Below are 12,299 nucleotides of genomic sequence, written 5' to 3' on the forward strand. Positions count from 1 at the left end.
AAGCATCCCTTGTTTGTTGGTGGTTTGTTGGTTTTTCTTCTCAGGAATGTTTATTTTTCCTGTATTTGTAAACTGACAGTACAATTCTTAAAGTAGGCATTAGGAACTCCTGAGGAACAAATGCAAACTTTTGCCTGGATTTGTGTTTTCAAAGCATAGTGTGCCTTTCAATTATTTTCTGACGACAGGATATTTGTTGTCAGACTAGCACATCTGAGTTGGCCGGAGAAGAATCTTATTCTCTACTCTGCATAGCATAGGAAGAAGGATGGGACTGGTTGTCATCTTATCTGTGGGAAGCAGTTTTTTAACAAGGCAGAATTCTTAGAGAAGGTTTTTTGCTGATCAGAGATTGTGTTTTTTCTTAGGGGGCAGCTCCACCAGCAGTGCTGTGAAAAGTGGACACAGGTCAATGATGAAACTCAAGCGAAGATGGCTAGGATGGCTGCTGCTGCTGCCTGGGGTCTAGGTAATGTATTCTTGTGCAGTAGTATATGACAGCCCACAGCGTGGAAGCCCAGAGAGTTTTAACTTTACGTTTCACATAGCTCAGACTTGAAATCAGATTAATAGAATTTAGAGTTGTGGCAGACCTTATTTACAAACTAGAACTATCTGTTGAGAAATTCAATATCTTGTGTCTGCTGAGTAGACAATCTAAAGTGAAATAAATCTATAAATGGTCCAAATATCCATTATACTGATAGCCAGATATTTACTAGAGAAGCTTTTAAATCACTTGCTGTCTGTCAGCCTTTGCTGAGAAAAATTAATCTTTTGGTTTTGGACACTAATTCATTCAAATGTTCTTGAAAATGTCAGCACTTCAACTTTTTCATCACAAGGAATACAAAGACCTTTTCCATGAGGATAACAATTTGTCTAGAAGAAAAATGCCTGTGTGTTTTCTTGTTTATAACTATGTATGATATATACAGTTTATGCATACGTATACATGCAGTTTCTGTATATAACACAGACTGTCCCTGCCAAAGACAAGCTGTTGGAGAGCTGACCTCAGTGTACAAGTGCCACACAGTATTTGGGCCTAATTGCTGATGTCCAAGTACTGTAGCACAGTTCTGTTCTTAACTTGCAGCGAGGGCTGTTGTGTTACTGAGATGTCTGTGTCTCTGCAGGGCAGTGGGACAGCATGGAAGAGTACACCTGCATGATCCCCAGGGACACCCATGATGGTGCTTTCTACAGGGCTGTACTGGCTCTTCATCAGGACCTTTTTTCACTGGCTCAGCAGGTAATTATCTTCCTTGCTGGCTTCCCAAAACCTAGTTTAAGATGAGATAGCCTATATTGCTGCAAGGAAAGACATGCTGTTTTAAAGCAGTTGCCTATAACTTATGAATTGCCCAATAACCTTTTTTCGATTGATGTATTAGACCTTGGTGTCTGAACTTATCTTGTATTTTCAGAAACACAGCAGTGAATGTATGTACAGATAGTAGTGGTCCAGTGCTGTATAGTGTAGGAATGCCTTAGTCGTTCTTAGGCTTCTTTACTTTTATGTCTGTTTTCTAGACAGACAGTGCACAAAGATTATCTCAGCAGAGATTCCATTTTACAAGGCAGTGCTTGATAAAAGGCATTCATGGCTTGACACACACACACAAGATTCTTCATGGGTGTTCTGTGCACCTCTGACTGTGCAGGTTTTGCAGTGAAGTGCTCATATATATCATGTACCAGAACTTTTTCTCTCAAGTTTTCTAGTAGCAGCAGTAAATCTTAAATTGAGATGAGAAATCAAGGCAAGGAATGAGCCTATTAAACAAAGCCATATTGGTGTGCTTGTTTGTCACAGAGGAGATTTGCAGATTGACTTTTTCCCCTCTGTGGATGTGAAGCATGTTGTTTACTTTCCAAGGAAGCTCAAGTACCACTTCTCAGAATTCTGTGCGGCCTTGCCAGCTTAGATAATGGAGTAATTCTGTCTGCTTTGTCAAAACCCGTACATAGATTTTTTTGGGGTGATGTGCACAGTAAAATTAGCCAGGCATTCAAAGGAGTATAGTTTGTGATTAACCTTTAACATTTTGAACAGGAAAAACTATAGAAGAGAGATTATATAATGACTGGAACCAGAGCAGGATTTATTTCATGCTTGAAGAGCATGTCTTAGTTGGAGGAAGAGAAATGGAATTTGCTGTCCTGTAAAATTCATAAAAACCCATTGGGTTATGTAAAACAGTGAAAGCTATTTTCTCTCATTGCATATTATCAAGAGACATTTCTTGAGGCTTTTTTGTAACAGGCTCTCTTGCACTAAAATTTAAACTTCTCTTTTCCTCTATAAATATTATTAGTGATAATCTCTGCAATGATGGTAGGATTAGAAATACTGCAAACTTTGATTTAGTAGAAAGACAGACTTCAGACTGTGCAGGTGATTAAATGAGGGCCCCTTGACTACTCCTCTACCTGACCCTGGACACTGTTTTCTTGTCAATTCTTTCTATTGATAACATCGTTTCCTGGTTCTTGTTGGAGAATGGGAGCAATGCCAGCTTTGTTCATGGGATGGAACAGATGAATAGCAGTTCTGACAGTTGACTCCAGGTAAAACATACTACCGTTGCCCCAATATCTTGTTCTGTTTCAGTGCATTGACAAAGCCAGAGATCTGCTAGATGCTGAGCTGACTGCCATGGCAGGAGAGAGCTACAGTCGAGCCTATGGGGTAAGTGTCTAACACTCAGCCTTCGTTCTCCTCATTGCAGCTTCAGACAGTCTCTAAAAGTTGCATAAAATATCTGAGTAGCACTTGTATCAAACTTAAGACCTGTGCAGGTCCACAAGCTAAATGGCTCTTGTCTGATAAGAAATAAAACTTTGTAGGAGCAGCTTTGGGACAAATTAGTGTGAGGTGAGGTCCCCCTGCCTCAAAAGAAATAAGAGCTGACATTTAGGAAGTTTGAATCAGCAGATCATCTTAGATACCAGTATATAGCAGTAAGTCCTTTACCTGCTGGGCAGCATGTGTACTTAAGATTTTGATGCCAAAATACTGTTCCTTAATTATAGATTTGTTCTGTAGTGATTGGGATGGAATGTGATTGTTTCCTTCAGGCTATGGTATCCTGCCAGATGCTGTCAGAGCTGGAAGAGGTTATCCAGTATAAACTTGTACCAGAACGCCGTGAGATCATCCGCCAGATCTGGTGGGAAAGACTGCAGGTACATCTATGTAAAGATCAAGGACACAGATGCTGATGTGCTGGCATGAACAGTTTCCTTTCGAGTCAGTGTAATGGCTCAGCGAATCTTTCCATTTCTCTTTCTATCCCAATAGCATATTTGCTTACATGGCTGCATGCTTTCTGTCTCCTTTGAGTTTGTTCTGGTTGTTTCAACTGTTTTTTTTCTTGGGTTATTTTTTTTTGCTTAATGTTCTCAAAGTGTCTACTGATGTGAATCTTGAGTAGCGTGATTCAAGCCTTGAAATAGGTGTGTACAGACTGGAGATACTAGCAGCATTTCTAAGGCTACTTATTTCAGTGTTGGATCGCACCTGGAAATACTTGTTTGGATAAGGCTAGTTTGAACTTCTTACCTGGCTGGCTGCATTTTAAGAAGTGAATTCTCTCATGGTGCTGGAAAACTGGACAGAGAATTCACATACTTGTAAAAAATTGTCCTCTTCCTTTTTGACGTCTTACAAGAACATTTCTGATTGGTGGTGATTAGAGACATGGCTTAGTGGTGGACTTGGTGGTCTTAGGTTTATGGTTGGACTCAATGATCTTAAATGTCTTTTCCAACCTAAATGATTCTGTGATGAGCCTCGTCTTAAGCGACCTTTAGCAATGCTGCTTTTCGTATATTTAAAGAGAAGCTCCTGCCTTTCTGACTCTAAACAACTAAAATCCAAAGCACCTTTGAAGATTTAAATTGGCCAAATATTTCCTTACAAGAGGCATCCCTACAGTGAAAGTGAACATCATCGGATGAAGTAGTACATACAGGAATACCGTTTAAAGAGGTTATTCCCACAAGGGGAAAAAAAAAAGTGTAATTAGGGTAAAATGCTTTCATTATACCGAATTTTGATACACTGCCTAGAGGAAGAATTTCTCCCTATGCAGAGTTCTTCACTGTGGCTGGTATATTTGCCTCTGCTGCTGCATATTTTTTAGCTGTTTGGGAAACTGTGACAAAGATTTTAGTCTCTCATCTGCATTCCTGTCTGGAAAAGCTCAGGACCATTCCACTGGGGTGGAGAAACTGAGAGTGACGGGAAGTGTAATGTCTGAATACAGCTGTTTTTAGTCCTGAAAGCAGTACAAGCAGTTCTTGCACATTTTATAGCTGCTTTTTAATAATTTTTAAATGCCTGTTTTATGAGGTTTATTTGACTGTTAGGGAACAATTGTCTAACTTCCCAGCCCTCAATTTTGGGGGAAGACGGAAAGAAATAGATGCTTTGATGCTAAGGTGCTTGCTGCCAGTGAAAATTCTTTTTACCACAAAACTAAGTCTAAGTTGTCTCTGGGTCAATACAAACTTCAGAGCATCACTGTTACCCTGAAGTATCTGGCCACTACAATAAGCACCATGTATTTGCTTGTTACTGTCCCTTCCACAGTTCTATTTCTCTGTAGCATCCTTGAACTTCTGAAATACAGATTCATTCTGCTCTGACTGACGATGTTTTGCCTCTTCTTTCAGACAGACAAGAACCAGACAATGCTTGCACAAGCAGCATAGCAGTTGAAGCTGCAGTTTCTGGCAGAATATCAGTTCAGTCATGCCAGCCTCTAAAAGCAATACATGCAAGGAGAAGAAAAAGGGCAATAACAAAAATATCTTTGCAACCATTTGGTTTTGTATCATCTCCATATTGAGATTTGTCACTGTTTTAAACCAAAAATAGGTTTTAAAACTAGGTTGAGGAGGGTTATAAAACTCCTACTCATTTTGGAATTGCACAGAGTTTTCCTAATTTTTGGACGCATTTCTGCTTTAGTACCTTTTTCTCCTTTTTCCTCAGAGGAGTATCATTAGACTGCAAACACTGAGCTGGCTGCAGAGAATAAGAGTCAAGGACTTGAACTTCTTCACACATTGCAGTATTAAATAGCCAGCTAGTTTATAATGTAGACCTGCTGTGAATTATGGGTACTGAAGTCTCTCCATCTTGGGAAAAGACTCTTCAGATTCTGAATTTAAGCTCTGTGGAGTAGATTGGAGATAAAAGACTAATGAGTTCTCTTTTCCTTTTTCTCTCAGGGCTGTCAACGAATTGTGGAAGACTGGCAAAGAATATTGATGGTCCGATCTCTTGTAGTGAATCCTCATGAGGACATGAGAACTTGGCTCAAGTATGCCAGCTTGTGTGGCAAGAGTGGGAGACTGGTGAGCATTATCCTGCTCTGCCCTCTATAGCAGGTTTTTAGATGATTGCCTTTGTTATGCTGCTTCAACCTTGAGTATTTCCAAATACCTTCATTGCCCAAGTGGGATGGGCTCTCCCCTGAGGAGGACACTGGTCAGAATGTTGAAATGCTAAAATTGTAACCAGTGTAGAGTTCATGCTTGTAGCCAAGGTTATTTTTGTGGGACCTGAGAGCCTCTGAGCCAGTTTTTTGTTACATTCTATACCTGAAAGTTCTTGTGCCACACAGTAATTATTGATAGTAACTCTCTCTGCTAAAGTACTCTGTCAAATCTAGAATGTGATGTTGTTATTGTTGAACATTACAATCTTATTTCAACATTTCACCACAAGATTTATTACCAAAAATAATTGAAACAGACTTCACACTCTCTGCTGGCTTCTGCAATGGGAATCTAACGTTCTCATTTCAATGAAGACATGTGGTTTATTATGTGGTTTTCTTAGGAGTCCAGGGAGTGGTAATAAGGTTGCTATGTCTGTGTTTTATCTGGAGGGTCAGAGGTGTTTTTTCATAGCAGGCAATTCTGCAGCCAGTATGAAATGGGGGTAAGAATGAGCTTGTTTTAACCTGCTTGTTCTCTTTGCAACTTTCTCCAGGCTTTGGCCCATAAGACACTTGTCCTGCTTTTGGGAGTAGATCCGTCTCGACAGCTGGATCACCCACTGCCAACAGTACATCCCCAAGTGACTTATGCGTACATGAAACACATGTGGAAGAGTGCCCGTAAGGTACATAAGAGCATAGTACTCTACGTTTCATTGCTCAAGTTTTGTGTGGTGGCATGCACGTTAGCTCTTCGTAATCCGCACGGTACAAAGTCAAGACTGAAGATTTTCTTTTTGCTCACCTAAAATCCCTTTCTTTATTGTTATTCAGAAGATAAGCTTTTGAAATTTACCTTTAAAACTCCATAGTGACAGAGAAGGCCTGGCTCTAATTTGATTTCCTACGTGGAAAGATTATTTTTGCTAAACCATTATCAGGTACATAAGGGATGCAGCCAAGATTAATGGTCAATAGTAGCTCTTCGGCCCTCACCAGGATTTTACTGTGTAGGCTTGGTACTTGGCTTTTTGTCTCACTGTTCTGATTGCCAGGTCTCCACACTGTACCTGGAGAGGGTTACATGCTGAAAGAGTAATGCTTTTTTATTACCAGTTTTAGAAAAATATCCTGAACAGTTTGTACTTAGTTGCTGAGCAGAACTGACTTTTAGTAAGGACATTATTGAGAATTTCTATCTGAAAGACAGCTGAAAAGTACATAGGGTTTTGTCATGGGAATGACTTGGCTCCAAAGAGCCTAGGGTGAATGTTTTTGACATTGCAACACAGGGAGAATTTACATAATCAAATCCAATAAGCTCCAGACTGGATAACTTATCTTTTTTTTAATATACATTAAAGCCTCCATTTATTCTCATTCTGCCACATCTTTTTTATTTTTCCTGTCGTTGGGATTGCCAGCACTGGAGCAGAGCCATTGCTATGGGAACATTGCCATGACCTAACTATTTTTTATTTGAATTTAAAAACCAGAAGGAGCTGCTGCTGAGGCCCTGTTCTGTTTGCTTTGTAAAACCGTGTAACAGTTTCTTACTTTCTTCAGTAAATGATCCAAGCTTTGGGTCTTCTCTACCTGCCTCTTTGAAAGTGAACTTTTCTGTGTTTGACCTGTGATAAAGAAATAGAAAAGGTGCAGTAAACTGGTGCAGTTGTAGAAAGCAAAATGGAAGAAGGCACAAAGATTAAGGGGATGGGGGAAGAGAATGTATCTAAAATAAACTGATGCAAGAATATGTGGAGCCTGTGAAGACATGAAAAGATTAGAAAACCAGCAAAGATGAGAAGGAGGAACAGATGTGCTTAGAATCACCTCCTCTTGCTCATTGAATGCTTTCTTATTTAAATACAGTACATAAGCTCTGTGCCTAGAGACTTCTGTTTAAAACTGGGTGTTTACAGTGCTGAGGGAGAAGTACTTTACCCAAGGCAGCACTAATCCTAGACCTGCATGCAAGTCTCAGCTCTTTCTCTGAGCACTCTTCTGCTGGAAGAGCTGACTCAATGATTCAGTCTTTTGTGGCACTCGGAAAACAGATGCTTATTTTTGAAATTCATGGTTAAAGGTGCAGCTCTGTGGCAGAAGAAGCTGTTGGGGTATGATAGAGTTTGCAGTCTGGAGTGAGACTTAAGTGTTTGTTTATACCAAACACTGAAAGAGTTTAGAGAATTTTCCTGGTACCAGGAGCATCGCACGGTTGGGTGTATCCGTATGTCCTGTTTGAGTGACTATCATCAGCTAAATAATACTTAGTTATACACAGCTATACCTAGTGATGTCTGTAGACCAGAGTTTTCTATAGCTGTGTGTTCACTTGATTTGCTATCCTAAGTAATCAGCTACTGAGGTAGGCTGGTATGATAGGAAATGGCCTTTTTCTATAGCTGAGGAGTTCAGGGTTGCCTGGTTGACCTAAAATGTTTTCCTTACCACCGTTTTGGCACTTGCTAGATCAAGCAGGAAAAAAACTAGCATCTATGTGGAAACCAGCCACATAGCACTTGCAGAGCTGTACAGCAATCTCTTCTTAAACAACAGATAAACAGATGAATAAGTAAACCCTATTGCATTTCTTCTAACAAGGACCTTTGCCAGCAGCTGCATGCTCCAGACATACCTTAACAAGACTGCATACAAACTTAGGAATTCGATTGTTAAACTTAGAGCTTTCAGTCTTAAGTGCTCTGCCAGTCAGTTTATGATGATCAGTTTGCAGTATTAATGGACACTGAAGAGCAGATTGTTGGGTGTGTCTAGATATGAGAGTGGCTCATAATTTTTCAGCAATATCTTTTTGCCTAGTTTTGACAAATGTCTGGCATAACAGCATAACTATTTATAAGATTGTTATTTCCCCCCCTGCCTCCTTCTAACCAAGTATCTGGGTTACAAGCTGTGGAATGCCCCCCATTAATGTTAATAGTGTGATACTTGGTTTTATTTCACCCTGGGCTAATATCATTTTTCCTTACGATTGACTTGTGCATGCTGACATTTGAATGGGATAGATGAGGCATTTCTGCTCAGGTGATTCTTGTCTCGCTCTGAAGCAGCTCATCCCTGTAAATGGAACAGAAGTAAATTGAACTCTTAATAGCATATTCTGCAGTTTCTGACCTGAAATGACCTTGCAGATTGCAAGAGCTTTACTCTAATTGTTTCCAGTGAAGTGTGTGTACTTCTTTTCTTAAATCTTTAATTTTGGGGTTTCTTACCCCATAATTCTTACCAAGGAATTTCAAAAAGAATCTTCCCTCAGAATTTGATAGTGCAAGTTGCTTTAACACTACTGCCTTATGTAATCTGCTGGCAAAGGAGCAATGTACATTTGTACTTCTTAACCTTAGGAGAAATCTAGACTTTAATTTACTGAAACAACTCAAAGTTTATGTCCCATGATGTGTACTGTAAGCCTAGCCAAAACTAAGGGGTTAGGAGGTCAGATCAGGAAGCTGCAAGTTTTCCTTCAGGCATTACTTTCTCAAATTGTTATTTTTTTCAGGCCATGGCATATTATAGACAGGCTTCTCTGGATTTGTGATCCTGTCTATTATGGTAGTGACCGGGTCAGGTAGAGTTTGTAAGCTATGAACATTTGCTTGATTGTTGGAATTGCCTGTCTTCAATGTGTATGCTCAATTGCAAATGAAACATCTCTCTCTCATTACTAGAATCTCACTGTGTATGAGCAGTAACAGGACATTCTCTGCTGCTGAAGTTTTCTTTTTGTGCAGGTGACTTGTTGCTTTGCCAGAGTTCTTGCCCATCAAAGCACAATGTTAGCTTATATTATGGTTGGATATTCTGGTCAGTCATGCTTTGGCTGTATGTATGACATGAAGGTATGTGAAGCATTGGAAGGATGCACTTATTTGTTCCTCAGTGTAGCAATTCGGTGGCCAGATTACTGAGACATCAGGAATCTCTAACCTCTTCATTTATTTGGTGCTACACATGTAGAGTATAAACTGATTTGAGAAGGGATGTAAATGGCTAAAAAGCTTTGAAAAAAACCAAAATATTTTCGCTTTCAGTGAAAGTTTATTTCCACATTGTCTTCCTCTCTTATGAAGCTGTATTTAACCCCTGTGGTCCTTACTGAAACCATCTTCCAATTACAGATTGATGCATTCCAGCACATGCAGCACTTCGTGCAGACCATGCAGCAGCAGGCGCAGCACGCTATTGCAACGGAGGACCAGCAGCACAAGCAGGAGCTCCACAAGCTCATGGCACGGTCAGCCCCTGGTCCTTGCACACCCTGTAGCTATATAGTGACACTGATGTCTTTGCTGAGGTTGCAGGGTCCATGTAGATGATGTATTTCAGGCAAGGCCCATGCTTTGATTGAAAGGAACAGAGGATTTCTCACTTAACTGTGGAGACCCTTTTGATATTCCATTCCTATCTATCATATAATTTTCAGTAAATGTTCTTGTGACACATTAGCATAAACAAGCTTGTATTTGTCACTGGCAGCTGGTTGTATTTTTCCAGCACTCTGGCTCGCTGGCAGAAAGCAGAGCTCTCAGCATGGTTATTTCTTTGGTTTTCAGGAGATCCAGTCAATAGGAAGGAAACACTTCCCACATGCCTGGCACATCCGTGCTTGGCAGCGTGTGCCTTTAATACAGCAGCAGCGCTTTGGGCAATAGGTGCCAAGCATGTGGTGGTCTCTTAAAATATTGTTGCATTAAAAACACATCTTATAAACTCTGGCACCTCCAGATCCATAGAGGAAAACAGATCTCTTGTTTCCAATTTAAAGAAGAAATTACATAGTGTTTACTATTGAAGGTTGGCTTTTTTTAAAGGGAGATATGCACTTAATTTGCTTTTATAAGAATGGGAATTTGATAACACCATCTTATTTTTTTCAGAGTCACTACCATGGTGCACAAATTAGTAATGAGTTGTGCACAATATTTTTCTTGCACAATGCTTTCTGGAGAACTCAAAATGTAGAAAGGAAAGCTGTGTAACTGTGGTATTTAAAGCCTGATGAGGGAGCAAAGTGCTAAGCTTTGCACAAACCTTCACAGCCCCACCCTGCTGCAGTAAAAATATGTTGTTTTTCCTTTCCTCTGGGAGGGGATGACTTAATGGGGTTCTGGCTTGGGGGAAGAGCAGTTGCTCTGTGTTTCCACTGTTTGTCTGTCGCAATATTCTCTCCAGAAGGGTAGTTCGTATGGTGGTAAGTGTAGCTAGCCAGCACATATGCTGCGTGCATTTTATCAATACTGATGAAGTCTTTTGACGTTACTGTTAGCTAGTTCCTACTTTTTTTATAACTGATATAAATGAGGAACACAGCTTGACCCTCACCTTTCCCTCTAAAAGCTGAGCCATTATCTTACAAGCAGGATGTAGCTGTTTTGAACCTTAAGTGTATGCTTCCAGTCTGCAGAAGAGGCTGACTGAGTGGGTTTGCTACATGAAAAGTCTTTTGAATTTAAGATAAGAAGTCTGCCCCTTAATCCAGCAGGCTTCGTTTTGATTATAGGTCTGAGTCAATAATCCCTTTGCTTAACCAGGTGTTTCCTCAAACTGGGTGAGTGGCAGCTGAACCTGCAAGGCATCAATGAGAGTACCATCCCCAAAGTCTTGCAATACTACAGTGCTGCAACAGAGCATGATCGCAACTGGTACAAGGTCAGTAGAGAAAAGGTTCCAGGAACCGTTGCAGAGAGATCAGTAAATCTGACCACATCCCATGCTTCAGGAAAGAAATGTGTTCATAGGAAGATCTATAACTATCTGCATTGTTACTGTGCGTAGAACTAAAACCAGAGAAAGCAACCCAAGACAACCATGAGATTCTTGTTTAGAATCTTTATCTGCCTGGTAAAACTAGGCCACAGTTCAGCTTCTATTCTTGCTTTTGGGGCTTTCTCTCCTGTCAGTTAACAGTAAAGGAGAAAGGATAATCTAAATGGAGAAAAATTTAACTTGTTCTCATTCAGCATACTTGAACTAGGAAAGGAGCCTTGTTGACAATTCTCCAAAGAGCCTTTGCTTTCAGGGTTTGAAATTTCAATTAATATTTGGTGCTAGATCTTCTCTGGTGCAGCCATCTCCTGTATTTCTTCCCATTGTACCTCTCTTAGTCCTAGCACATTAATCTTCATTTTAAGCTTTGAAAAATAAAGGTGTATGTGAATGGAATCTGACTTTAATTTTTGCTCCAGAGCTCCTTTGCCTTAATATCCAACAGGGAGCTCCTGGCCAAGAACTCACCATGATGATGTTTAAGATAATAAGGCAGTTAAAACTACAAGTGATTAGAGGAAGCAAAACATTGTGTTGTCTGCAGGGTATTACTTACTACTGTTGTCTACAGACTCAGAAAGGTTGGATTACCATCTATAATAATTAGAAAGTACAAGTTGCAGAAAGGATTCATCTTCCTTCTGATTTTTGTTCTCTCTTGCTGGCAGGCCTGGCATGCCTGGGCAGTGATGAACTTTGAAGCAGTGCTTCACTACAAACATCAAAACCAGGCCAGAGATGAGAAGAAGAAACTACGTCATGCCAGCGGAGCCAGCATCACCAGTGCTAACACAGAGGGCAGCAATAGTGAGAGTGATGCCGAGAGCACAGAGAACAGCCCCATCCCATCTCCAGTGCAGAAGAAAGTCACTGAGGTACCCTTCTTCTCTGCTGATGTTGTACTTGTTGCTTAGACACAGGAAAATGTTACAGTGGGGAGCAAACTATTATGCATACCTGGCTTGTGGAAGCTGTCTCTGTGTGTTTTTATATATATATATATATATATATATATATATATATATATATGGGTATTGTCCCGAGGAAACAACC

At 40.2% G+C, this 12,299-nt stretch overlaps 1 protein-coding gene across 2 annotated transcripts in view; it reads left to right on the forward strand.

The window, feature by feature from the left end:
- Window positions 1–12,299, forward strand: part of MTOR (mechanistic target of rapamycin kinase) — a 65,538-nt gene that overhangs the window by 39,462 nt on the left and 13,777 nt on the right. For both annotated transcript variants that reach the window (XM_026862625.1, XM_026862626.1), the window contains 9 exons: window positions 369–469; window positions 1,140–1,255; window positions 2,618–2,695; window positions 3,085–3,192; window positions 5,245–5,370; window positions 6,011–6,142; window positions 9,599–9,714; window positions 11,012–11,129; window positions 11,915–12,121. In XM_026862625.1, coding sequence (XP_026718426.1) covers window positions 369–469; window positions 1,140–1,255; window positions 2,618–2,695; window positions 3,085–3,192; window positions 5,245–5,370; window positions 6,011–6,142; window positions 9,599–9,714; window positions 11,012–11,129; window positions 11,915–12,121 — 1,102 coding nt within the window. The remainder of the gene's footprint in view (window positions 1–368; window positions 470–1,139; window positions 1,256–2,617; window positions 2,696–3,084; window positions 3,193–5,244; window positions 5,371–6,010; window positions 6,143–9,598; window positions 9,715–11,011; window positions 11,130–11,914; window positions 12,122–12,299) is intronic.

Source organism: Athene cunicularia, assembly GCF_003259725.1.
Source record: "Athene cunicularia isolate RWA chromosome 21 unlocalized genomic scaffold, athCun1 chr21_part1, whole genome shotgun sequence".
Classification (NCBI taxonomy): domain Eukaryota; kingdom Metazoa; phylum Chordata; class Aves; order Strigiformes; family Strigidae; genus Athene; species Athene cunicularia.